This window comes from Anguilla anguilla, chromosome 1, assembly GCF_013347855.1.
Source record: "Anguilla anguilla isolate fAngAng1 chromosome 1, fAngAng1.pri, whole genome shotgun sequence".
Taxonomy (NCBI): Eukaryota; Metazoa; Chordata; class Actinopteri; order Anguilliformes; family Anguillidae; genus Anguilla; species Anguilla anguilla.
This window is the reverse complement of record NC_049201.1, coordinates 33,939,986-33,967,906: the sequence shown is the minus strand read 5'-3', so window position 1 is coordinate 33,967,906 and position 27,921 is coordinate 33,939,986. Positions and strand designations below refer to the sequence as shown.

At 38.7% G+C, this 27,921-nt stretch overlaps 1 protein-coding gene across 3 annotated transcripts in view; it reads right to left on the bottom strand.

The window, feature by feature from the left end:
- Nucleotides 1-27,921, bottom strand: part of LOC118211301 (intersectin-2-like) — a 137,755-nt gene that overhangs the window by 8,158 nt on the left and 101,676 nt on the right. For all 3 annotated transcript variants that reach the window (XM_035388415.1, XM_035388405.1, XM_035388423.1), the window contains 7 exons: nt 27,036-27,148; nt 24,162-24,268; nt 21,910-22,093; nt 21,316-21,414; nt 8,107-8,274; nt 4,716-4,931; nt 2,352-2,473 (listed from right to left, as the gene is read on the bottom strand). In XM_035388415.1, coding sequence (XP_035244306.1) covers nt 2,352-2,473; nt 4,716-4,931; nt 8,107-8,274; nt 21,316-21,414; nt 21,910-22,093; nt 24,162-24,268; nt 27,036-27,148 — 1,009 coding nt within the window. The remainder of the gene's footprint in view (nt 1-2,351; nt 2,474-4,715; nt 4,932-8,106; nt 8,275-21,315; nt 21,415-21,909; nt 22,094-24,161; nt 24,269-27,035; nt 27,149-27,921) is intronic.

Genomic DNA, 27,921 nt, shown 5'->3' with positions numbered 1-27,921 from the left:
AAAAAGTAAGCAGTGTACCCAGTGTCTCCAATTATATCCAAAATGTCTAAATTATGCATTGCTGTATATCACAACATAATCATCTATTTAAATACAAATCAACTGTTTTGACTCAAGAAACTCACTTTTGCATCATTTTCAATTTCAATTACAAGCTTTCTATCAGTACAGGGGTCTAAAATATCTAGGGGTCCAGAAAGATATCAAAAATATCTCCAAAAATTAACAAAATGCTTTATTTTCCATTATAAAGCATATAAATGACTGTTCAGTCATAAACGTATGACTGTTCAAGATAAAACATTGATTTAAAAATAATGCAAAAACATTGTAACACAATGTGGTACAGTATCTAAATGTGTAATCATTAACTCTCATATCATTTTCTGTATTCTACAGTATGCAATGTTTTCTAACCTATTTAAAGACACTCAATTTCAAAACTAACGTATATAACCACATAACAGTATATCAGCTCGGTCTATCAGCAAAAATATGCCTTAGCCATGCTTAGAAGGCCAAGAATAATATTATTTTCCAAACTGACCGATAACGTTTTGCTAGGTGCAGTGTCTTTTACCGCTACCACTGAGTGAATGCGTAAAGTGGAGATAATGATTCAAAACTTTCGGTTACGCTGAGCTATAAAACGCGATTCCAAAAGTAAAATTAGACATATTATACATTGTTAGAAAGCTTATTCTGTCACCTATTGGATAAATTAATTGCCAGTCAAGCTAGATTGTAGTACAAAGGACGACAACACCATAAACGGCATGTGTGGTATTACGCACAGCTATTTTGGAAAGTACCCAGGCGTCCCAAATGAGCGTATATTTCACAAACGGATTGTCCAAGACAATATATGACCCCTCAGACTAGAAAGGGACATCTCTACATGTAAAACCATTGGTAAGGTTGTATATTTATTCTATATTTAGTCCCAGATAATAATAGAAGAATGACATGGTAATTTTAGAAAGACCTGTCTTGTTTATTTTGTTATTCAGTACGCAGCGTTTTCATAGCTGTATTGGCATATCTTAGGGTTATTGCTGGGTTTATCTTGTTGCTATGACGGAATATTTAGTGGTGAAAGAATACTTTTATGAATTCCCAGATAGACACTATTGTCCAGTGTGTCGTGAGTGGGGGATGTGGTTGCAGATGAGACTGCAGGGAGGGGGTGCTCGGTAAATGGATAACCAAATGGCGACAACGGTGGCCCTGAGAAACTCATAGTTTCCCTGAATCGTCTACAAATAAAGCCGAAACACAGAGTTTGTGTTTTCAACTCATAGTTTGGTTGTAGCAGCACTGAAAGAATGAGAAAAATCTCAGGACACTGGTGTCATGGCCACTCAGGGATTGCACCAACAAGTTAATTAAAATCTAAAAGTGGAAGTGGTCTTTATGGTGTTGGATGTCTTGTGTTTAATTCATGGAAAAAGAAACAATGTTAGTGGATAGGACAAACCTGTTCAAGGTACATATAATACTATATTGTTCCTAAATAAGAATGCTGCCTGTTCTCTCTTCCACAAACATGAAAGGAAAATTCTTTGAGGCAATTAAAAGTCACGCTGATGCCCTAGGCATCACGGCATAATCTATGGGTCCCCTGTCCTACAGAGTTTAATAGCTTCTGAAGAGATACCAGAACACAAAGCTATTTATGGGGTGTCAGGGTCCAGTGTGGCCACAAATCGCCATAAGCTTCATGGTTTCCTATTTCCAATTTAAAGTTTGAATGCCAATCCGTAATATTTGATTGAAATCTTCAACAGAAAGTACTAATGTATATGAAGAACGGGTTGTTGAGGCTTGCCAGGAATTTACAACCATCACATCTGTTGTTAAAAGCAGGAGTACATTTCCATGTTGTAGAGGTATTCAATAGCTGAGCTGAATTACCTCTTAACATGTGACCGGTAATGTTAGAAAGAGGCTAAAACCACAAATATCACTGTGCTTAGCCCTGCTTTCAACAACATAAGGTCACTAAGTAATTTTGTCAGGTTTTAGAAATGAGGGGTTCTAGCATGCAATCCCAATTGTGAGTGGTGAACATATTAAAAAGGGCATTGATTGTTGGAACTACTGGATTCAGAAAATAAGCATATTTTTACTTAACCTTCACTTCCCTGACAGTGGATAAGAGGGATAATTCACTTTCGGTAGTTTGTTTTAAATTATTTCAGTTAGATTGTTTTTGTTTGCCAAGACTGTTTTAGTTTACCAGCTGATGTAAAAGAGAGCTGACAGCTGGGAATCCTTATTTTGGCCAGCTAATTTCCTACAAAACTGCATTTCTGCTGCCCTGGACACTCTGGGCCCTGTGTCTGGCTCACCTCTCATTGATGCTCTCAGTCTTGAGTGTGTAAACACGGTTGATGTGGGAGATATGGAAAACTGGCTCTTCGCTTGAGGGGTCAGAAGGTAATTTGATGACGACCTCATTCAAAAACAGCGGCTGGACGGAGGACAGAAGAGAACAGTATCAGATGCTACAGCCAAAGAGCATGAGTGAACATGTATTTGGGGTACGTTTATCATCCTGCAAACTTGATTCTGATCGCCTGCACCTGCCCACATCAGAGTAAACGTCCCATGACCTCAAAAATTTTGTTGGGTCCCATGGGATCCCAGTCCTGTTGCAGGGCTCTACCTCAAGACACACACCTGTAAACAGCATTAATCCAGGTGTCAAAATTAACCTTTTTTTTTTGTTTGGTAGCACTGCTGATCCCAATTTTTACATTTCTTCTGTACTGCACCAGGAAAACAACCATAGACACATTTTTAAATGGGCATTTAAATTTATGTTGTTCCTCTTGAAACATGTACATAACCCATAGATGAGAATATAGGCTTACCTACACTCAGGTCATTCAAAAATACTTAATTGCAATTTACCATAACTTGTAATGCTTATGAAAGATCATTCTACTGAGAAGCATGCAGTACCACACTGATTTAGCATACTTTGGACTCAATTATGTTTGGACATACATCTTACGTTTACGCTAGGTACAGGGTGAAACATCACTTCCCTCACTTCAGTGGACAGATAATGCTAATGTACATATTGACAGAAAAGAAATGCCATCACAAATGCTGATGGAAAGGCACAGGACATCTCTAAGGCATGCCCTTAGCCAGTACCTTCCACACCACACATTTCTCCAGACAATACAGGAATTAATATTTATCAAATGATCATTTACAAGACAAAATGTGTTGTGAAAATAAAAACTAAAAGTTGAACCATATTTTAGCTGGATTTCAAAAGGTGATGTGACTACTCGGACTGCACATCCCTGGGAACTATGCCAGACCCAAATTAAAATGGTGCTTTGGTGAAAGCAGTACATCAGCAACATCGGCAACTAAAATTATGTTCTCAAATCTAAAATATAGGTTTTATTTCATGACAAAGTATGAGTGTTTATACAGTGGCTTTGGAAAGTATTCTGGCCCTTCACTTTTACCACATTGTTGTGTTATAGACATTATTGATTTATTTATCTTTTTCCATCAATCTATATACAACACCCTATAATTACAAAGTGAAAATGTCTACCAGGTTTGCACACTTTGGGCAGTTTCTCCCATTTTTCTTTGCAGATTCTCAAGTTCTGTCAGAAGGGGAGGGTCTCTGAAATGCATTCTTCAGGTCTCTCCACAGATTTTCAATGGGGTTCAAGTCCAGGCTTTGGCTAGGCCACTCAAGGGCATGCAGGGATTTGTCCCGAAGCCACTACATTGTTGTCTCGACCGTGAGCTTCAGGTTGTTGTTTAAGGACCTCTATGCATTTGGCTCCCTTCATTGTTCCCTCAACCCTGACCAGTCTCCTAGCCCCAGCCACTAAGGACCATCCCCATAGCATGATGCTGCCAACACCATGCTTTAGCATAGGGATGCTATTAGCCAGATGATGAGTGGTACCTGGTTCTCGTCAGACGTAGCGCTTGGCATTTAGACCAAAGAGTTAAATTTTTGTCTCATTAGACCACAGAATCTTTAGCCTCATACTCTCAGAGTCCTTTAAGTGCCATTTCACAAACTGGGCTGTCATATGCCTTTTACTCGGGAGTGTCTGCTGCTTAGCCACTCTACTATAAAGGCCAAATTGATGCATGCAGTGCTGCAGAGATGGCTATCCTTCTATCTCTGTATGCCCAATCAGTTGAATTAGCCACAGGTGGACTCTATTCGAGTTCTAAACACATCTCAAGGGAGATCAAAGGAAACAGGATGCACCTGAGCTTAATTGGGAGCATCATAGCAAAGGGTTTGAATCATTATGTAATTCACATATTTCTGAATTCCAATTTTTATAAATTTGCAAAAATTTCTAAAAATACTTTTTTGCTTTGTCAAAGTATTGTCACTGATTGCAAAAAAGTAAATTTTATCAATTAAATTAAGTCAGGATGTGTAAAATTTGATCTGAAGGTCTGAATACCTTCTGAAGCCACTGTATAAAAGTTGTACATTAAGTTCATGGGCAATTAGTGCTCTCTTCTCATGATTAGCTTTTTGGAAAACAAAATTGTATATATACCAAATTGGTATTTATCACATTATGGAATGAAAACTCAATGCATTCAGCCACACCCATGTCCCCCTGTTTAAATGCAGCTAGGTAAATGGATAAAGATCTATTGATTAAAAACAGAACAAAAGCAGGATTCAAATATGGGAGCCTCACCATTTTGTACATCTTAAACTGCATGTTGGACTTGGGGATGAAGAGCTTGTCTCCTCCCGATGAGGAAAACTGCTTGATAGCATAGGTAAGGAGCAGGAAGTCATTGAATAGGAAGAGATACAGCTCCTTGTTTCCTTTGCTCTTGTTGTGAACCTTCCCGCTGTGCAAAAGCTTGCGTGGCCCCAGGCAGTTGGTAAGGGAGTTGAAGACAAGATTCTAGATGGAAAGGTTGCAGACAGAATATACATACATGATGCACAACAGTTATGAATGCATGCGTGTTTAGTCCCACTCCCTTTCTGTGTCAATATAAGTCACACTTGAAGCAGAGTTAACATATTTTCTTCCCATTCTAAGGCTACGTTTACACTAATCAGTTTGTGACTTCTGGGATTGGAATTCCAACCTGTGATCACATCAGGCCGGATTTGATTTGAGTAGCATCCTCATTTGATAGTTCAATTCAAGCTCTATGATTAGGGCACAGATCAGATTTCATGATCTCACACAATATTTAAACATTAACCCCTTCTCAAGAACCCCCCTTTTTAACATAAGCCCAAAATTGACATACCCAACAAAAAATGGTTCTTGAATGCCTTTGACTACAGACATAATCCTGGTCTCTTCTGAAAGTTAACCCTTGGACATTTGTTTTCCAAGAGTCAGAATTACTGAAACTATAAATATTACTGACACAAAATAACAGATGCTGAATCACAGTAGAAGATGCTTGAACTTTTGGTTCAAATTGAATGACAATACCAACATAAATATGTATTTTTCAATGTTTTTTCTAAGCTATGTCTAGGCTGAGTTCCAAAAAGGAAACTCCATCGAACAAGCGTTTACCATCCTCAAACTGACGGGCTGCTGGAGCGGCTCAATAAGATGCTGAAGACAACGATTTATTAGTTGAAAAGATGAAATAAATACCAGAATATTCCAAAATTCCTGCATCTGGAATTCCAGAATATTCCAGCTCTTCTGTCCCTAACAGGGTGTCTTTTGACACACACTTTCAATCACATTCGTGAACAGCTGCAGCCTTATCGTTACTGTACCATCAGCACCCTCATCTCTGTGTACCTCTATCTGTATAAAAATGGTTATTGTGCTCTGGTGGTTTGCCACAGGGTCATACTGCTGTGCCATTGCTCATTTGTTTGAAGGGAAGAAAGAAGTATAGGGACCTATGGTCCATGAATGTCTGATACCCTCTACTCCATTCACAAAGTGTACATAAGCCTTGGAGTATCAGGGCTTCAGTAAAACATTGGCATAAATAATTTCCAGTGAGTCTATTTTGAGATGTCTGAGTACATCTAAACTAGAAGCAATTCCGACCACAAAGTGAGTTAGATCACCTTGTCAAGTGGTTTAGCAGATCCAAACCCAACGTGAAATAAAATTTGTGTGTATCCAGAACTGTAACTTAACTCCTAGGGCCATCAGATGTTAGAAGTCACATATAAAGCCGCGTTTCCACCGCAGGAACTATACCCCGGAACTAGGAACCTTTTGAGGAACTCAGTGCGTTTCCACCGCAGGAACTAGGGTCTAAATTTAGTTCCTGGGGCTTTATTTTACCCCCCAAAAGGTTCCTGCTCGGGGGGTAGTACTTTCCGAAAGTACAGGAACCTTCTGGGTGGAGCGTGCAGCGCTGAACATTTCTGATTGGTCGAGTACTCGCAGCATTTGTGTTGTATTTATTTTCCGCCATTACCCACCATGTTTGAAAATATGCAGCGGCAAACCAATTTATTTTCATAATAACTTTAAATCAAACTTGTATGTTATGCGGCGCAGTAGCCTACTTTTGGTTATAGCATGCCAACGTCTTGGATTTATAACGTGTGCTCTTCTGTTCTTTTCTTGCTTTAGTATTCGTTTTATAAAATGCTAAGCATTCGTGCTGGGACAGCATATTACGTACTAAAACATTCAAATGGATTAATTCGGTTGCTGAATATTTTCTTCCGGATTTTCTTTGTTAGCCCGTTGTAATTGACTCAAAACGTTTGATACAGATGTGAGGTATGCGGTAGTTCTGCGTAATTAACATTGGTGATACAGTACAAGCAAACTGGAAATCACCTTCCGCACATTTTGTCAGGGTAAAATAACAGGTTAATTCTAGTAATCTTCCCTTTAGCTTTTTTCAGACTGCCGTAATTTTACTCAATTTTACTGCCATTTTTCAATTCCACGAAAAGACCAGGAAGACTATGGACTAATTTGTGGTGCATGGTTCGCATCTGGAGGGCACACTTCGCTGCTCGGCTAGCAGTAACTTCGAAGGAAAGCAAACGGTGGCTGTACCACTACTAATTTACATTTTCACGCAAGTTTCCGTTCTATTCTTGTCATTTTGCGATTAGCCTATATGGAATTGACGACCAGAAAGTAATCAAACAGCAAATTGTTTACAACGTGTGCATGTTTTCTGCTGTTGTTGCCAGTTATACATATAAATGTGAATGCATTCTGTCGCTTCGGATGTCAAGACATGAAAGCGAATGTTCGCATAAAAACATAATGAATGTGTTTGAGAGGATATATGAAAATCAATAAATACAAAAGTAACCATATATAGTCATTGTTGGTAACCCGTTGTATATAAGTGGAATAAACCCCTCCGGGCTGTCCCGGTTATTAGAAAATAATGTAGGCTACTTCGGTGGTAGTATGGGGTTACAGAAGAAATCATATGACAGATGGACCGACGACAACGTCGCTTTTTCATACGTCAGTGGGCTAATTTGCCTAATCTTCGCGGTACTTTAGACCCCGGTGGAAACGCAGACAACCATTGGCTGAAGGAACCTTTTAGTTCCTGGTAAAGTAGTTCCTGGGACTGAAAGTTCCGGGTAATTTTGGTGGAAACGCGGCTTTAGTCACATTGAAACGACTAGTGAAGCAGCTTTGTTACACTGATTTGTTAATTTATTGATTTTGATTCATTTTTCTTTGATATTCAGTTGAACTGATTTGGTTGAAAATGTATTGCCTAGTCAGCATCAAACCATTTAAGCACAAAAGTTAGTCTTCAGTCTTATAAAAATTATCATTGAAAGAAATCTGTAATTTTGTGTAAAATGTGTAATTCTGTAAATGAGTGACATTGAATATTCTCATCCAAATCTATGTACTGTAAATGAGTCTAAACTTGACAAGCTTCATAGGTCATGAACCTTAATATTTTGGCAAAAGTTTTTGACTATTCCTGTGAATTTAAATTTTTTATAAAGAAAAGTGATGTTTTTACTTAAGAATGACAATATGCAAGCACACAATTATGCTAGTCTCCTCGTAATTTGCATGTGAACAAATTAAGAATAAAAGCAAGGGTTTCCTGCCCCTGTGGGCCTGTTCTGGCAGACATGCTTACCTCAATGATGCCGTCACACTGCACGTGACTTTGGAGCCACTCCAACCGGTCCTCATTCTCCTTCTGCCTGACCCCCTCGTTGACCTGTAAGCACAGTTTCTCGGCCGTCTCTAGGGCGCTCCGCAACTGAATGTGGTCTACGTGCATCTCAGGAGTGCTTTCTAATATCTGAGGGAGAGAAATACTTTTAAAGTCAATTTGAAGTCATTGACCAGAACAAGATCAGCACAATGAATAGTATAATTTTGCAAAAAATCAATGTTGCCCTCCATTAAAACTGCTTTTTTTAAATGCATTCTTTTATGGCATAATTTAAACGTTTTAATGTAGAATCCAAGCACATTCAATGGATTTATTGCCAGCTGCTGGTCTAAATCATCCTTAGACTCTTAAGAGCAGAAATGCAAGATCAAATGAGCCATACAGGTAATATAAGGACCTGTGCATCTTTGCCTTCTGGTGATAATAACACACTAAAGCTGCATTTATGCTGCACATGTAGTGGCTACAGCATGGATGACATGGATCTCACTTCTGCATCTACACTGGTTCCATTTTCTTGCTATTTTTCTTCTTGTATTTTGCTTCAGTCATGACTCATGGGTAAGACAAGTTGTGTAAATAAAGTAGTGATCATTATATTAAAATGTTTCACAAGGTACAAGATTCATTAACAGTTTTGTGGATTGTCCAACTTCTTATACCTCTTTCAGCTCTCTCACATTTCATTCTCCTGCACTGAGGCCTATTTACAGAGCTGCCAGTCTCTCCTCTCCCAGGCAGACCTACATCAGACCTCATGCTCTTTGAGAATTATAAATTCCATCCACAACATCTGGCAAGTGTTTCCTCTGTGTCTTAAAATACCTCGCTCCCTGAACTTTAAAAAATAGATTGATTCCTTTAAACATTATTCTATGAAAAATTTATGTAAAACTGGTCAATATTTAAAATATTACATTCACTTACAATAGAATGCACCTGTGCGACAAAGATTTACAAAACAATTTGTAACACAGATCACCTTGAGCTCTTGTAAGTTTATGAACTTAAAATTGTCCTATCATTTTCCAATGAGGCAAACACCGCATTGGAAAATGATACTATCCAATGGAAATTCCCTTTTGTCTCTCATGGTCGGATGATCAGTCTGATTTTTTTAAAGCCATCATCATAAAGCAATAGTGAAGATAAACAATTTATTTTGAGGGGTAGACTGATGCACTAAGGAGGCTGTTCACGGCTAGAGGACTGAATTTGTAAAACAAAGGTTGCTTGATAAGATCTGAAAAATTATTTTAAAAAACCATAATTGCAGGTTAAATCCTAAGCTTTGAATATCAAGTACAATAAGGGCATGTTGGAAACACACAAACATTTCATTTTTCGCAGCAAAAGGTTAGATCCACCTTTCTACATTTCTCACAAACTTGGTCTTCTCTTCACTTCAAGAAAAACCAACTGTTACTTGTTTTGCATCCGTCAGTTCATCGCTTGTCCACTGTGTACTACTACTCTACTCTAACATCAAGGTGTCCGTCCACTCATGATCTGTGCTTATCTACCTGTGCTTCACTTTAACACATGATTGGCTTCACCTGCCTGTGGCCCTACATAAACTTGCTGCAGATGAAGATGGAAGAGAGACAGTAAAAAAAATTAAATTTGTAGCATTTACATGGAGCGTACTGAATATGTATGGGAAAACAACAAAAAATCAAGACATATAGATATGGTGGTTCGAGCAGCCAAAGAACTTTTGGGAATTACGGAGGTTACAGGGGAAATGATTCATGGGATAATGAAGCAGACAAAAGATGATGTATCGAATCCTCCTTCTAATTAGTAGGTGCTTGTGATCCTTCGCTGGAACCAAGAAGCCTGACATCCAATGGACAGGAATTTAAAAGATATGTATATAACATGAATGTAATATCAGATGAAGTGTGTGTGCAAGAAACATGGCTTAAACTGCAATTTTATTTTGTGATTCGAGGGTATTGCACAATAAGAAGTGACAGATTGATGGAAGCTGCTGGGGGATGTGCTACATTTGTTAAAGAAGGCCTGGAATATAGGGTATTGTTACAGAAAGGGGAATGTGTTGGAACTGAGATATGCAGGAATGGGGGCAATATAGGTATAGTAAATTATTACAACCCTTATAGACCAATATTGCTAGAAGAGCTAGAAGGGATTAACAGGAAGTTAAGAGTAGTAGAAAGGTAATTTTGTGAGGTGATTTTAATACTCATAATGAACTGTGGGGAAGCAGTCATAAAGATAACAATGGAAATGTTGTAGAATAATTTATGGATAACATAGGATTGGCTTGTGTTAATGATGCAACAGGGACAGGAGTCAATGTCATCCGGGGTACTGAATCTTGTTTGGGCCTAACAATAGTACCTGTATGATTGGTAGGGAGATGTGAATGGGGAGTAATAAGGGAAACCACAATAGGAAGTGATGACTATCCAATAATGTGTAAGGTTAATGCGGATGTAAGAGTATAAAGTAGTGAAACTAACAAGAGATGGTGCTTTGAAAAAGCAAACTGGGAACTGTTTAAATAATGGAGGGGTCTATAGATAAATGTAATAAGGCAGTAACATGTGTAACTATTTCAGCTGCAGATGAGGCCATCCTAGTTAGTAGAGGGGGGGGGGGAGACAGAAGCAGGTGGTGCCATGGTGGACTGAGGATTATTTAAAGTAATAAAAGAGAGAGGTGAAGCTTTCCAGACTCTCAAAAATGGATTGACAGAAAGGAACTGTTTATAATATCAACAGAGTAGAGCATTAGCAAGACGAACAATTAAGAGAACAAAACTGGAGGCATGGCAGTCTTTTGGCAGAAGCACTGAAATAGGGACAGTATGGAAAATGTTTTTTAAAATTATGGGAAAGGGCAAATCTTTGGGAATCGCAGGGTTGGTGGAGGTTGATATCACTGCTGTTGCAAACAAAGAAAAGGCAAATATGCTTGGTAGAGCATTTGCTGACATTCGTAGATGTGACCATCTGAGTAGTGAGAGCAAAGTAAGGCTCAGAGAAATGCTAAAGCAGCATGGGGATTTATTGAGGAAGAAATGAGAGACAGGAGAGGCCACAGATGTGAAGTTCAGCATGCATGAACTGTCGAGGGCTCTAGAGGGATGTGGAAGGACAGATCCTGGAGAAAGTTTGTTATGTGATGCTAAAACATGCATCAGACAATGAGATGGGAGCTGTATTAGAGTTATATAATAAGTAGTGCTGGCCTGTTACCTATAAGTTGGAAACGTGTGGTGGTATTATCATTTGCAAAGCTGGGTAAAGATCCCTCTAGGAGAGCCAGCTATAGACCAATTGCAACATCATCTAATTTGTACAAATTAATGAAAAAAATTATGAACAGGTTGAGTGGATTTAGGAAGGGAAGATCAACTATAGATGCATTGGTGACTGTATGTACAGAGATAAATAAGGCTCTGACAATGAAATAAGTGCTGGGTGTTGTATAATTTGACAATGAGAAGGCTTATGCCAATATGTGGAGGGAAGGGCTGTTAATTAAACTGAATGCAGTAGGAATCGGAGGCCGTCTGTATAACTAAGTTATGGACTTTCTTTTTTATAGAGGCATTCAAGTAAGCGTAGGGACATAATTGTTCCCTGTATTTGAAGAGGACAATGGTACTCCCCAGCGAAGTGTAGTCAGTCCAGTATTATTCAAAATAATGGTAGACGACATATTTAGGAAAATGGGGCAGAGAATGGCAGTGGCCCTGTATGCAGATGATGGAGCAATATGGATTAGTCCCGTGCGAATCGGCATCTCGTGATTTGGGGTCGTATTTTACAATTACGCAGAGCAGAGCCTTGACATTTTCAATCATATCCGGGGGGATAATGTCAGTAAATTCGAGTAAAATACAGACTTCGCTTATCCCGTGCGAATGTGCCGCGCGAAACACAGACGTGGGGGGTCATTTCTAAATCACGAGGTCCCCAGTTAATACTAGTCCCGTGCGAATAGGGCTTAAGAGAAAGATTTATTTCAGCTTTTATGTCCTATATCAGATTTTCAGTGGGTCAAAAGTTTCCATACACTTTGTTAGTATTTTGTGGCATTGCCTTTTAATTGCTTAACTTGATTCCAAATGCTTGGGGTAGCCTTCCACAAGCCTCTCACAATACTCACTGGAATACTGGAATTTTGCCCATTCCTTCTGACAGAACTAGTGTAACTCAGTCAGGCTTGTGGGCCCCCTTGCTCGGACACGCTTTTTCAGTTCAGTTCACATTTTCTATGGGATTCAGGTCAGGGCTTCATGATGGTCACTCCAATACTTTCACTTTGTTGTCTTTAAGCCTTTTTGTTACAACTTTGGAGGTATGCTTAGGATCATTGTCCTGCTGGAAGACCCAGTTGCGATCAAGTTTTAACTCTCTAGCTGATGTCTTGAGGTGTTGCTTCAGTATTTCGAGATAATCCTCCTTCCTCATGATGCCATCTATTTTCTGAAGTGCACCAGTCCCTTTTCCAGCAAAACATCCCCACAACATGATGCTGCCACCCCCATGCTTCGCAGTTGGGATGGTGTTCTTCGGATTAAAAGCCTCACCCTTTTTCATCCATTCAGAGTGCTGATCATTATGGCCAAACAGTTCAATTTTTGTTTCATCTGACCAGAGAACACTCCTCCACCCTCCAAGAGGCTAGGTCTTTGTCCTGGTGATCACCTGCAAACTTCATGCTGGCTTTTTAAAAATTATTTTATGAACTGTTTGGCCATAATGATCAATGCTATGTATGAAAACAGTTCATAATTATAGCCAAATTATTTTGAAATGACCTGTTATGGAAATAAAGTACATACCCTAATTGGCTTAACACAGGAAATGTATGTTAACATGAAATGTGCAGAGTTGTGAATAATTAAGTTTGAATGTCTTTAGTCTAGGTGTATGTAAACTTTTGGCCTCAACTGTGCATACATGCAAACCCATATACATCATAGCCAGTCCCAGAACTAGACTGCCGTGATTGGGGGGCAGACAGAGATTATGGGGGGCACCTTTATCACATAATTTGTGATGAGCAGCTCAGCCCATCTGAGCATAAAAATGCGAACTAACCCTTTAAGAAGTGCTTGTGGATTACGGTTATCCTTATCTGAACTTTTACAGTCTGGATCAAGGTTTCGCAAAGCACTTTACGTAGTCACTCATTTGACAGACATCCAACGAGCTTTCATTAACAAAATGATCAGCAATCTCCTTCAATTTCAGCTCCCGAGCGCTCAACATGTTTATCATTATCTCTTGTTCCGTTTTCTGTTTTCACTTGTGAGATCCACTTTTTGTGTTTATAAGGTTTATAAGACATTTTGATAAGCTAGCTTGCTAACCTTACAAACGGACACTTGATATTGGACAATTGCATACACAGACATATTTCCCAGCAATCTTTGCATATCAGAAATGCCTGAATGGGCATATAGATTTAAGTATAACATGATCACAGACTATTGTACAAAGAACGTATACTAACCATGACAGAGATGAGTTTGCTTATTGAATCATATATAAAACTGACATCATTTATTGTATACTGTATTCTGTGATGTTCAAAAAATGTCTCAAATGCAATTCAGAGTTTGTGCATGAACATTCTTTTTCCATGTAAATTACTGATAGTTATGAAAGTGTTTGGTATGTTTTTAAATGCAAGTGTTTTTAACCCCTTAGCGCACATGCCATCTGACCAATCATTGCCCATTTAGGGGGTACCCTATTTAAAGCTTTATAACTCCAGATGTGAGCATCACAGAGACTTGAAAAATGGCACAAATGCAATTGTCTAGGCAAAAAATCAAAAATCTATTTACTCTACTTTACTTTAGTTTGCAATGAAATACTGAGAGATTGCATATATACAGCAGGTTAAACTATACATGTCCTGGATCAAAAACTCCTTGACCAAAAGTGCATCAAATCGAAGGGTGGATACACAGAACTTCTGTGTCTCCAAATATATCCAAAATGTCTAAATTACGCATTGCTGTATATCACAACATAATCACCGATTTAACTACAAACTCACTTTTGCATCAAATGAGAATTACAAGCTTTCCATCAGTACAGTGGTCTAAAGTAGCTAGGGGTCCAGAAACATATCCAAAATCTCTCCAAAAATGAATAAAATGTTTTTTTTTTCATTATAAAGCATATAAATCAGCCCCTTACGAAGGTTTAAGATGAAACATTGATATCAGATTAAACAAGCACAAAACCATCCAGACCCACAGCGCACCTGTACAAAGTGTCATGAGTAAAACTTGGCTAACTATATAGCTAGCTAGCTATGGTGTGTCCTCACCACTGTAACGTTGTTTGTTGTCCTCCATGTGTCCATACATCTGTATCGGTGTTACGCGCTAACTAAGTTAACTAAAGTAGGCGAAACACTAACATGTTAGGGTTAGCTAAAGTAACGTTAGGCGATAAAGCTGTGCTTAAAAATCTCATGCCGTTCCAAGTGGTGATTTTGGGAGATGCACCTGCGCATGCGTCCTACTAAACGAAGAACCACCTGCACATGCGTCCCACCAAACGTCTCTCTCAGGTCGTCCAAGAGTGAGTGAGTGACCACAATTTGCCATGCATAGCCCAAGCCGGCAGGCAGCCCTGCGCGCCGTGGGAAAAATAATGCAAAAATATTGTCACACAATGCAGTACAGTGTAACCTAAATGTGTAATAATTAACTATTGTATGTATTTCTATACTCTGTACTCTCCTGTGTCTTCTTGTATGGGGATGGGACAACATGAAAACAATTTTCAACCATCCACCATGTTTTGGCAATGTTCCAGCTCTCACAACCTCACTGTTGCATGCATCACAAAAATGACTAAACTAGCAATGAAACATAACAGTGTGAAATATCGTCATTATAAAATACCACAAACCTATTTAAAGACACTCAATTTAAAAAATAACGTATATATCCAAAATATTTTGAGAAGTAATATTTACATAGCAATGATGAAATCTTATCTGTGTTCAGTAGATAGAGACAAAGACAGTAAATCAATGATGCAGTTCTATCCGCTTCTGTCTTAATCCAGAAAACGATGTCAGCTAGGTCTATCAGCAAACATATAGCTTAGCTATGCCCAGAAGTCCTCAATAATAATAGTATTTTCCAAGAAATTACGAAAAATCTTTGACAACGTTTCCTCGGGTGTAGCGTCTTTTACTGCTACCACAGAGTGAATGCGTAAGTGAACACGATGATGAGAAAACCTTTGGTTATGCTGACTTATAAGCGCTATTCCAAAAGCAAAATTAGACATGTTATACATCGTTAGAAAGCTTATACTCACACCTACGGAATAAATGAATTGTCAATCAAGCCAGACTGCACTAGAAAGTGTGACAACACTATAAACAACACGTGGGGCATTACACACAGCTATTTTGGATGGTAATCAGGTGTCACGAGGTATTTCACAAACGGATTGTCCAAGACAATATACGACCACTCAGTCTCAAAAGGGACATCTCTACGCGTAAAACCAATGGTAAGGTTGTATATTTATTCAATATTTGAGTCCTTGCGACGAACAACCGTATAAGTCAAAAAAAAAAAAAATATCGAGACAGCCCTGTCGCATGATCGTGTGATGCCTATTGGGGCTGTTATATGGATGTTTTCACGTGATTGATACTGTATATTTTAAACTTTAAAATAGTCTCACATGGAAAAACCGTTCATGTCCAGAAGCCAAAATGCAAGTACAAGCCGTATGCATGTCTGCCGTGGACCTTAATAGGCGAAATTTAGGAAAGAAAAACAAAAGTGAATGAATGGATGGACCGAAAACACAAGACCTTGAGGGATGCAGGGAAACCATATGTAAAAAGAAAAGGAGAGCTGAAAGAGGGAAAAAGTCCACCCAAAGAGGTACGTGGAAGAACCGTAGCCTATGTGAAACATTGTAACTAGCAAGCTAACTCGCTAACAACGGTTGTTGCCTGATGAAATTCAGTGATCATGTTAGCGGTTATCAAACGTAGTATGTACATTGTATCAAATTATGATATAGTTAGCTAGCTAGCAACCTTAATAAACCTGTAATTATATCTACAATATGTCAATGTTGCTAGCTACCAGTATCTTGTGTAGCTAACTTTACATTTTTTTCTGTTTGCTGTCAAGGGGAAGGTGTGTGCCAATACGTGTGCGAGGGAATGCTACAAACTAACGGAGGAAAGGAAACTGCAGCTCTTCACTGAGTTTTATGCTCTCATATGAGAGGCAATTTTAGAAGTCAGTATTGTATTGCATTTACCCTAGATTTCCTGACAAACATGAAGGCGACAGGAATGGGTTAAACATAATAGGGTCTTAATTCAAATGGTTCAAGCTGCTATTATGCATGGGACTTATACTGTTCTTCCACATTCCAAAAGTTCTAAGTTCTAATAACTTCCTTTTTTTTTTCATTTAGCAAAATAAAAACAAATCTAACAGTAAGAAAGAAGTGTGTGTTCTATATCTTCAATAAAAAACATTAATAATGTGATGTACACAGGCCTAAAATAAGAATGGTTTGATTATCCAGAAATTGAAACAATGGACTTATATGGTTCTTTGTCTGTAGGATTCATTTAGTGCCAGATATTGAATGTAGAATGACATGGTATCATGTTTGAAAACTTTTTTTTTTGTTTCTTTCGTTATTCGGTGAGCAGCGTGTTCACTGCTGTATAGGCATATCTTAGGGCTATTGTGGGGTTTATCTTGCTGCTATGACAGAATACGATTTTTGAGTGGTGAAAGTTCATTTTCATGAATGCCCAGATAGACAATATTGTCCATTATGTCATGGGTGGGGGGTGTAGTTGCAGATGAGACTGCACGGAAGGGTTGCTTGTTAAATGAACGACCAGTGCGACAATGGTGGCGCTGCGAAACTCCGTATTCGGCATAGTTGTCATGTATCGTCTACTAATGGAACTAAAACAAAGCATTTCTGTTTTTAACTCATACTTTGGTTGCAGTAGCACTGAATGTCTGAGTTCAGCAATCTCGGCATGCCGGTGTGCCGACCACTAGGGGCTTTGCGCTAAAAGGTTAATGGGGTTTTGTAGAAATGTCAGAATTAATTTATAAACAGTTAATTAAATGGCCACGAATGGCTTTGCAATAAGATGATGTTCTTAAATGTCGTCATTTGTTTGTGTTTTTAAAGAAGGCAGCCCTGTAAGCACAATTCAGCTCCGGTTTTGGTTCATCGGGCCTGGCTATATCCTAGCCGGCTAGAAAACTGTCACATTGCAACCAAATCTAGCTGTTTAACCGAATGTCTAGATGGTATGACATAATACAGTGGACATACATTCGGTGAAAGACCGGCTAGATTTGGTTCACAGGGATCCAGAATAATTATATAGTTGCAAAAGCAATAGTTTAGAAGTAACAGACAATTATTATTTAGTAAATACAGTAAGCATGCATAACAAATTAAAGATTTGCCTGAGCCTTAGGAGGGATTCGATCCTGTGCCTCAACAGTCCCAAGGCAAGGACGTTACCAGTGAGCCACAACAGACATGAATTCTTTTGGTGAAAAATATACATCTATTTTCTGTGTGTATGTGATGTTTTGTTTGGCTGGTGTACCTAATGTCCAATGGGGAGACATACTGTTTGTGGGCTTTGGAGCATTTGTGATGATGTAATCAGGCAGGAAAGCCCCCAAAGTTAGGGGCTTTATTGTGCGGACGTGTGAAGTTGTTTGTGAATTCTGTCTGTTGACATGAGATCAGAAGGTACAGAAATTAATGTTTTTAAGGGCTGAGAGTCTGTGGTCATTGTGGCCATTTCTGTAGGAAACCCTGAAAAGTGTCAAACTCTCATGCTGTATAGGTATGGGGCATGCTGCCCCACCAAGGCCTAACTTGGCGGGATGGTATATCTGCCATCCCAATGTTATTGATCGTGTTACCTGTATCGAGCATTACATTTTTGGTGAATCTCCCCTATGTTTGCGAAATGAGAGAATCTTTTAAAATCTTTTTAAAACACGATTCTTCTTTCATCTTAGCGAACAGTTGCCTGTTAGAGAAGTTGAGAGATGGTGACTCTGGGGATGGTTGGCTATTAGGTACAGAATTATTTTAAGGTGACAGTGCCTATCCATTGCAACCATGGATCCTGACACCTGCCCTAAACCTGACTTCACCAGTGGAGGAGCGGTATATCAATGTTGCTTTCCTGCCATACGCAAGACTTAAATATGGGCAGTGCATTTAAATGAACTTGCTGTGGCTGTGCTCATTTAAATAACCAGTCTTTGTAAACACAAAACACAAAACACACTTTGTAAACACAAAATAAAATGGTTACTATTCTTGAACCCTCATGAATACAGGCATAATTCTGGTCTCTTCTGGTTTCCCAAGAGTCTGAATTACTCTATATATCACTGAAAGAATGTAACAGAAGCTCAAACACAGTTTTTTTCTTCCCTAAAACGGAAACAGATGCTTGTGGTGGGCTTGGTAGGCTTAGAAACAATGTTAACCCACAGCCACAATGCTGAACAAATCCTGGTTCAAATTTGATGACAATACCACCAAAAATGACAAACAATTCTACATTGTTTTTTCTAAGCTATGTCTAGGCAGGTTTCCAAAAAGGCCATTAGGAGACTGATATTGTGTGTCCTTAGTGGTGTGAAATACTGCATATTGTATACTATATTACATTACAGGCATTTGGCAGACGCTCTTATCCAGAGTGACGTACAACAAAGTGTATAACCATAACCAGGAACAAGTATGTCGAAAACCCTAGAGAGAAGTACCGTTCCAAGTGCAGGGAACAACCGCATAGTTCAACTTGGACCCTGAAGGTTAAACTGATTAACACTAACACAAACGAGAACAGCAAGAACGCAGTCTATGCAAAAATACAAGCAGTAGTTAAGACAAGTGCATTAACTAAGTCACCTACGAAACAGCTACCTAGTAACAACCCTAAGCTTATTCTCAGTTAAGAGATTACAGGGAGGTAGGGAGGGATGGGGAGAGGTGCAGCCTGGACAGGTGAGTCTTCAGTCGTCGCAGCAGTGTCTCAGCTGTTCTGACCTCCACGGGGAGGTCATTCCACCATCGTAGGGCCAGAACAGACAGGAGACGTGTTCGGGATGTACTATATGCTAGTGTAAAATGTATAGTATACACTATATGCCTCCTCTCTCTTCTTGCTATCCCCTTGCCACCTCTGGCAGCAGCAGGAATGGAAGATTGTAGAAAATAACTACATTAGCTATCTAGTTTACTAGGCTAACCCATTGATTCAGCTCAAGTTTTTATTTCAAATACCCCACCTCCATCAACATGTTAAACACAATTTCACATTTATTATTTAAAATCATGCCTACTCCATATTTATAAGCAAAATGAATAAAATAATACATACATTTTAATGATGTTAAACATTCAACAGGATGTCAAAGATATATAAATACAACAAATGATACAAAGAAATAATATTACAAAGCATACAAAGTGTGCGTGTGTTTTTCTGAATGGAATTAAAACAACACGAAATGGAATCTTTAAATGCTGTTTTCTTAGTTTTAAGTTTTGGGTTGATATTCGCTTTAAAACAGCATGAACTCTGATTGAGATATCTAAAATATTAGAAAAGAATATTGTTCAGGATTATTCATAGAATTTAAAAATCCAAATAACTCAAAAATGAAAGATTTCACTATGCAACGGGTTTCCCCAGGCCACCACACATAGGTTATACACCTAATAATTTAATTTAATACAAACCAAACTCGGAAAAAGTTGGGACGTATTGCAGACAGTATGAACACAAGATAATTCATGTTTTGTCTGGTCAACTTCATTTCATTTGTAAATATACATCCATTCCTGCCATTCAGGCCTGCAACACATTCCAAAAAAAGTTGGGACGGGGTAATTTAGGGCTAGTAATGAGGTAAAATAATTAAATAATGATGTGATTTGAAACAGGTGATGTCAACAGGTGATTATAATCATGATTTGGTACAAAAGCAGCGTCCAGGAAAGGCCTAGTCCTTTAGGAGCAAAGATGGGCCGAGGCCAACAAATGCATGAGAAAATTATTGAAATGTTTAAAAACAATGTTCCTCAAAGAAAGATAGGAAGGGATTTGGATATTTCACCCTCTACGGTGCATAACATAATTAAAAGATTCAGTTTTCAGATTAATCAGTTTAACCATCAGGGTCCAAGTTGAACTATGCGGTTGTTCCCTGTACTTGGACCGGTACTTCTCTCTAGGGGTTTCGTCATACTTGTTCCTGGTTATGGTTATACACTTTGTTGTACGTCGCTCTGGATAAGAGCGTCTGCCAAATGCCTGTAATGTAAATGTAATTCAAGGAATCACACGGTGGAAACAGGGTCTGTCATGGTGTGGGGTTGTGTCAGTGCCCTTGGCAAAGGTAACTTACACTTCTGTGATGGCACCATTAATGCCAAAAAGCATATGTTGCTCCAAAAAGATTTTGGAGCAACATATGCTGCCTTCAAGACGACATCTTTTCCAGGGACGCCCATGCATATTTCAACAAGACAATGCAAAACCACATTCTGCACACATTACAAAGGCATGGCTGCGGAAGAAGAGGGTGCGGGTGCTGGACTGGCCTGCCTGCAGTCCCGACCTGTCCCCAATAGAGAATGTGTGGTGCATTTTGAAACGCAAAATGTGACAACGAAGACCCCGTACTGTTGCACACCTTAAAACTTGTTTGCAGGAAGAATGGGACAAAATTACACCTGAAACGCTTCATCACTTAGTGTCTTCAGTCCCTAAACGTCTTTTAAGTGTTGTGAAAAGGAATGGCAACATTACAAAGTGGTAAATGCTTTACTGTCCCAACTTTTTTTGAAATATGTTGCAAGAATAAAAATTGAAATAAGTGTTTATTTTGAAAAAACAATAAAATTCATGAGGTAAAACATCAAATAATGTGCTGTTGTATTGTTTTCAATGTAATACAGGTCAAAGATAATTTACCAATCATTATCTGTTTTCAGTTTTAATTTTAATTTAACATACCGTCCCAACTCTTTCTGATTTGGGTTTGTAATTGAATCATTTTAATTTGAAAATAAATAATTAAAATAATTTTTAAAAATGGTGACTCACATTCTTGATAATGAGAGGGTAGCGGGTGATCCTCTGCATAGGCTTGAGCATGAAGCTTGTCAGTGGCATGCCTTTACAGCGATAGTCTGTGGCTATTTTCTGTGAGAGAAAGAGGCACTGATTGGCATACCCCCATCACCGAGAGGTGCACTAGAAGAGCACAGCAATATGATTATACATGGATGTCTTTTTTATTCCACTAATTTATTCATCCATCAAACACACATTTCAGCTTTGTATTGTTTGCCAACATTTCCTAGCTTTAAAAATATCCTTTTACCCCTCATTTTTACCCCATTTTGTTATGTCTGATTTATTGAACAATCCCATTGCTGCAATGTATTCCATATTTCAGGAGGAGGCATACCAGCATGACCATCCACCAAAACACAAGCCTATATTGTGAATCATCAATTCCTTTAAGTCCCTCAATATGTGACACTATAGAAAACTATTCCCTACTTGGGTAACCCAACAGGGAAACCCACTCTCCTGAGGAGAAATAGCAAAACCCATCATCACATGACAAAAAGTGATGTGTCGTGTTGTCAACCCCTTCCCCTTTCCCATTTTTGTTTTGTTTTGCTCCTTCACCTTGAGGAACTCCTTAAATTCAGGCTCTTGGTCCGTCTTGCGCTGCAACAGGGCAGCGCCTTTCAGCTGGGAGGTGCAGAAGACAATGTAGGCCTGCATGTCGGAGAGCTCGGAGGCCAGCACATCCCCGATCATCTGTACAGGCAAATGTTCCCCACTCTTTTTCTTCCTTTCCTGCAAGGCCCTAACCCCACCAAACATACAAACACATCTAATTAGTTCCCAGAGCCCATAAAACAACAAAAATAAATATAATACCATCAGCTGTAAAACCTACATTTTTGTTTCTTTCCATATCTGCATTGAAAGCATCTGTGTTTCTCTGTATATTTTGTGCTCGCATTTCAGTCTCTCGATTTGTCCTCCTACACCTTGTTGGAGTTTTGATTATAGTTGTCTTATGAGCCCAGTTGCAGCCCAATTCAAACAACTAATTTAATCTCAGGGAAACCAATGTGTGGCAAATGATGACTTGGTGACGAGAACTCCTTGTATTACAGTCCTCTTAATGTATATGAAGTTACATTTCTGTACAATTAACACAAAGTATCCTAAGCATAGCCTTATGGTTCACTGAATATTCTTCCCCTTACAACAGGACCACAAAATATCAGCAGTTGGGACAATAAACCAGATTCTGTGAATGACTATTTCTTTCTACATTACATACACTACATGGCCAAAAGTATGTGGACACCTGACATCCAGCATCTCATCCATAATTATAGGCATTCATATGGAGTTAGTCCACCCTTTGCTGCTATAACAACCTCTGCTCTTCTGAAAAGGCTTTTTACTAGATGTTGCAGCATTGCTGCAGGGATTTGCGTCAAATCAGCAAAAAGAGCAGAAAGAGGTCGGACACTGATTCTGTGATTACGCCAGACTCGCAGTAGGCTTTCCAATTGATCCCAAAGGTGTTGAATGGGGTTGAGGTCAGGGCTCTGTGCAGGCCAGTCAAGTTCGTCCACACTGTTCTCGACAAAACCATTTCAATATGTTCCTTGCTGTGTGCTCGAGGGCATTGTTATGCAGAAACAGGAAAGGGCCTTCCCCCAAACTTTTGGGGAAGCACAGAATGGTCTAAAATGTGACTGTATGCTGTAGCATTATGATTTGCCTTTGCTGGAACTAAGGGGCCTAGCCCAAGCCATGAGAAAGCCCCAGTGTCTAGATACTTTTGTTCATATAATGTATTACCTATCCTCAGGCCTGGATTAAACCAACCTTTAAAACAACACAGGCACTGGACATTTCTGAGCTTCCAGCCTTCCAACTGACCCATGCACACAAACCCACACATACACACACAGCTCTTTTTCTGCTTACAAGGCCTATCCTATGTGGTAAAGAAGGCGTTAACCTTAAATGAGTGGTCCAAGTAAACATATTGTGGCAACGTTATTCCCTGCAAGAAATTAAAAATTGCAAAGAAGATTTCCAGGTGCACCTGACTCATACTTAGCCAGAATCCTACTTCTTTGCCATATATCTTGCAACATTAGTTTCTATTTTATTTGCACTACAGGCTAAAGGCCAACTGGGGTTTTAAAAAACTCAAGGAAGATACGATTTCACTCAATTTAATTTCCGTAAACATGAACCACCACCAAAACATTTTTCACAGCTAGGGAGTAGACCAGGATTTGAAAACAAAGTTCTGATATAACTTTCATGAAACTTTCATAAAATTAATAATATTGTTATTAATAACAAATTTTCCCAAACGTCATCCCTTATGATGAGGTTTTTATATACAGTATGGTTGTATTTGGCCAGCTAGCTAGCATCGTAAACCTGGCCCAGTCAAATATTTCCTCATCAAAAATCCACTTTATTGTCTGTGACTGGATTTTGTTGTTACAATACCACTCATGTATCAATTCACACTCCAGTTCACCATGCCAAAGATACCCAGAGATATTAAGTCATAGAAACTCCCCTTCTTTTACAGTATTCAAATTTCTACCAATCAAATTACTATAATTTTCATGACAATCTATAGATCCCAGAATATGGAACACTGTGATTTACAGTTCTAGTCTCTACCTAAAAGGTTTTACCAAAATAGTGTGATGTAGTTTTCAGACTAGCAATACAGGCACAGGCTTTCAATATGAAGTACTGTAGAGTGATAATCTATTTAAACATTGCCTTTTCTGGTATGTAAAAAAAGAAAGTACAACATGTTGCTGTATATTTGTTTTCCTACAGTGGTATGGGTTCTACCAGAGAAAAGTGGGACCACACACTTGATCAGCTTGTTGCTGGATACTATGAGTTCATTCCAGTTGAGGAAGATCGTGCTGAGCTCCTGCTCTGTCAGCCGGCCCGATTCAGACATCAGCTTGTAGAAGACCTTGAGACAAAATGGCCAGTCACCAAAACAACAGCATAGATATTTACTATGAGCAAACACATGAAGACACAATGATATACACAACACAGACACAGAAACATATACATGTGACAATAACCCAATGATTTCAACACCCTTACAAGACCAAGGTACATAATGTTTCATTAATTTCAAAGTCAAGTTCATTATGCAAGTTCTGCAAAACCACTTTTAGCCACAGTGTGTTTACTGATTGTTACTGTTATGCTAAAGTTCAAATTTCAAGTTTTTAAGTGCTCTACAATACTGGAGTCATAGAGTGGATGATTTGGGGAAAAAATTGAAATGATTTATACAAATGATTCTTCTGTCTGCAAGAGTGGAAGATACAGAAAAACAGAGGTCTTAAGCCATACCCCCTTGAAGGAATTCATTTTTAGAGAAATAACCTATTTATTTATATTTATTTCACATCTTGATCAGTGACAAGGAACTCCCTGCTCAAAATAATTATTAAATAATAAGTAAAGCAACAGTCTAGTCAGTCCATGAGTTATCACAGACTTCTAGCCTGTTGGTAACAATTAAAGCAATTTCCTGAAATGGTGAACACAACAGGCATTTGAACAAATAAACAAAGTGGGGACAGAAGTCCCACCTCTTCTTGGATTCAAGAATTCATCTTGGAACTGATCTCGCATCTCCCATCTCCCTATCCCCACTTCTCAGAACTCTATTTATGTAGGTAATTACTTCTGGATTGCTACAGTATGTTTTATAGTTCTAGCTAGCTAAATGAATGCTAGCTATGCATGATGTATGCACTATTACCATGTACTTGTTTTGCATTACATTTTGTATTATTGGGATGGCAGATATGCCATCCCACCAAGTTATGCTTTGGGGGAGTGGCATTCCCCATACCTATACAGCACCGAGAGTTTGGCACATTTCAGGGTTCCCTACAGAAATAACCACAATGACCACATACTCTCAGCCATTAAAAGCATTAATTTCTGTACCTTCTGACCCAATTTCAACAGACAGAATTCACACGTCCAGACAATAAAGCCCCAAACTTAGTCGATTTTGCATTTTTTCCTACTTCTTTTCCCTGCGGATTCCTGTCATAATAACAAATGATCCATGCCCACAAATAAATGTCTCCCCATTGGACATTCAGGTGCATCAGCCAATAAAATCTTCAAATACACACACAAAGTGGACATATATACAAGTGCATGCTTTTAAAAGACCAAAACTTTGCAGCCCCAATGTCTACTTCCCTCATAGCTCACTGGGTAGTGCGTTTGCTTGCGGAACTTTTCAGAGGACTGACAGAACTTGGTTCAAATACCCCCTTGGACTCAAGCAAACCTCTAACTCATTACACTGGCTTGCTAGCTAACTAAAAATAAAACATTTTGCCATTTTCACCAAATATAACATTAGCTACCTTGCTGACGAGAAGACAGACCAAGAGTATAAGGTTAGTACAGACACCTCAGAAATTAAACACAATTTGTGTTGCAATTTGTTCCAATAGTTCCGAACGTTACCAGTCGTACAGAAACTGGCACGAGATAATGACTTCTTCAAGCCAGGTATATCGATTTTCTTTAAGTCAAAACAATTCACGTTCACAACTACTTTTTAACTAGGCTACTGTAGCTAGCCTGCAACACCACATTTCTAAATTAATGTTAGCTAGTCCTATAGATCCTCTACCAACATACAAACCATTAGTAGGTCTGTTGTGTACAACAGCCCATCAAAAACACTTCCATTTAAAAATATGACAAACCGATCCATTTACTTGTCATTCATGGTTAAGTAAAAATGATTGAATCCATGTGTTTCTTTCAGAATGTAGGTGTTTGCATGCATTTATGTTTATGCATGTCTGGCATAGCCTACATTTATATATCAATTACTATTATCACTTAATTATAAGAAACACAGTACCAAAAGAAATGATATCTGATTACCCGTTTTCAATGTACAGTAATGCAAAGTTACTCACAAAACAATGTCTATAAGACATTACTTCAACTGGAAAAATCTAGGCCTGCCATTAAAAGTATTGACATCAAAATTACGCCAGGTTACTAGAAACAATATTCTTACCTCACACAAATTAAACAAGCTATATTCCAAAGCAATGCTACCCAGTGTTTCCTAAATTGTTTCATCAGACAGCCAATATTGTAATTTTGATATCAATACTTAATTAGCTTAGCCAATTAATGCAAATTTAGCCATAGTTTAATAAATTGCCACTGGCTACTTCTAGCTTACTAGCTCTTGCTATAATATATAATGTGAGTGGCCCAGACATTACTGATTGGACATAATCCATATGCTAGCTTTGAATGCTAGATGGGGTGGAACAAACAGGTATAATGTGAAATATAAAAAAAACTTGGTCCGTAAAATAGCTTTACCTGCGGTGCTGATGTAAGCCAGCTAACATCAGCCAGCGTGACAACTGTACTGCTACAAGCTAGTTACTCACTAATTCTAACTCACCATAAATTCAATGTTGTGAATATGCCAGATAATTCCCCTCCTCCTTGCCTCTTCCCAGGGCTATGGAAGCCTAGCAGGCTCAGAATTGGGCCTGTGTATCTGTAATTCAGTGCGTATTTCACCACATCCATTTCCACTGTGGGATTAGTCTTTTGAGCTGTATGCTGTGCTGCAGTTATCTGACTCTAAGGACTCCCTTATGCTATGCCAGGCATGTGAACATGGTGGTAATACGTAAAGTGCATGAGGGGTCCTGTACCTCCAGAGCCAGTTGTAGGTCCTCCAGATGACGCTCCTCTGATTCAATGAGCTCTTGGATGTAGTCCTGTCTCTTTTTCTCCTGTGCACCCATGGCCCCCATATCAGCAAAGCCTGTGATATGAAATGCACAACAATACCCCTAGTCAAGCTCCATGCTGCCGTAACTATTACTGAAGTGAGAGTGAAATTTATTGGGAACAAAGTGTGCTGAAACCATGGCATTGGAAAGGGATTTTCAATTTCCCCGAATTACACCATGGCATTTTGTACTGCTTTTGCTTAAGCTATTCAAAGTGATATTAAAACAGCACCAACAAAGGTATGAAGAGGTGTCTTACGTGGTGATGGGCCACCAAATTTACTGTTTCAGTGTGATTCCAGAACCTGTTTCATTTTCCAGTGGTCTCTGGAATTAACATCAGAGCCATAGAAGAGGTGCAATTTCAATTGGCGCTTTTAATTCATCTCTTTTAGTGCAATTAGACGCTAGCATCTAAAAATATCATTATCTTCAATTATTGCTTTTATTAGTCACTGATTCAAGGTGCCCTGTTGTAACACCTACACTGTTGTAAAGCTTAGATTATTCGCACTTTGAAGCAAACAACCGCATGTTGCTTGGAAATCCCACATACGTTACAGTAACCTTACAGTCTTGAGTTCTTCAAGCTCATTTACAGAGCTTTTAAACGTTGTTTACAGCTTTCTTTCAACTGAAATTATAGCTTTGCTATTCTGCTGCGTACCCAGTTACTTTTACTTTGTGTTGTCGCATAGCGCAGGAGTGGAAGCTTACCACATGCTTTATCAATTGTTTATCAGAGCTTTGTTTGTTTATAGGCAAATGGTTTGATTGTTTCTACAGTAAGTTAATTGTGTGTGAT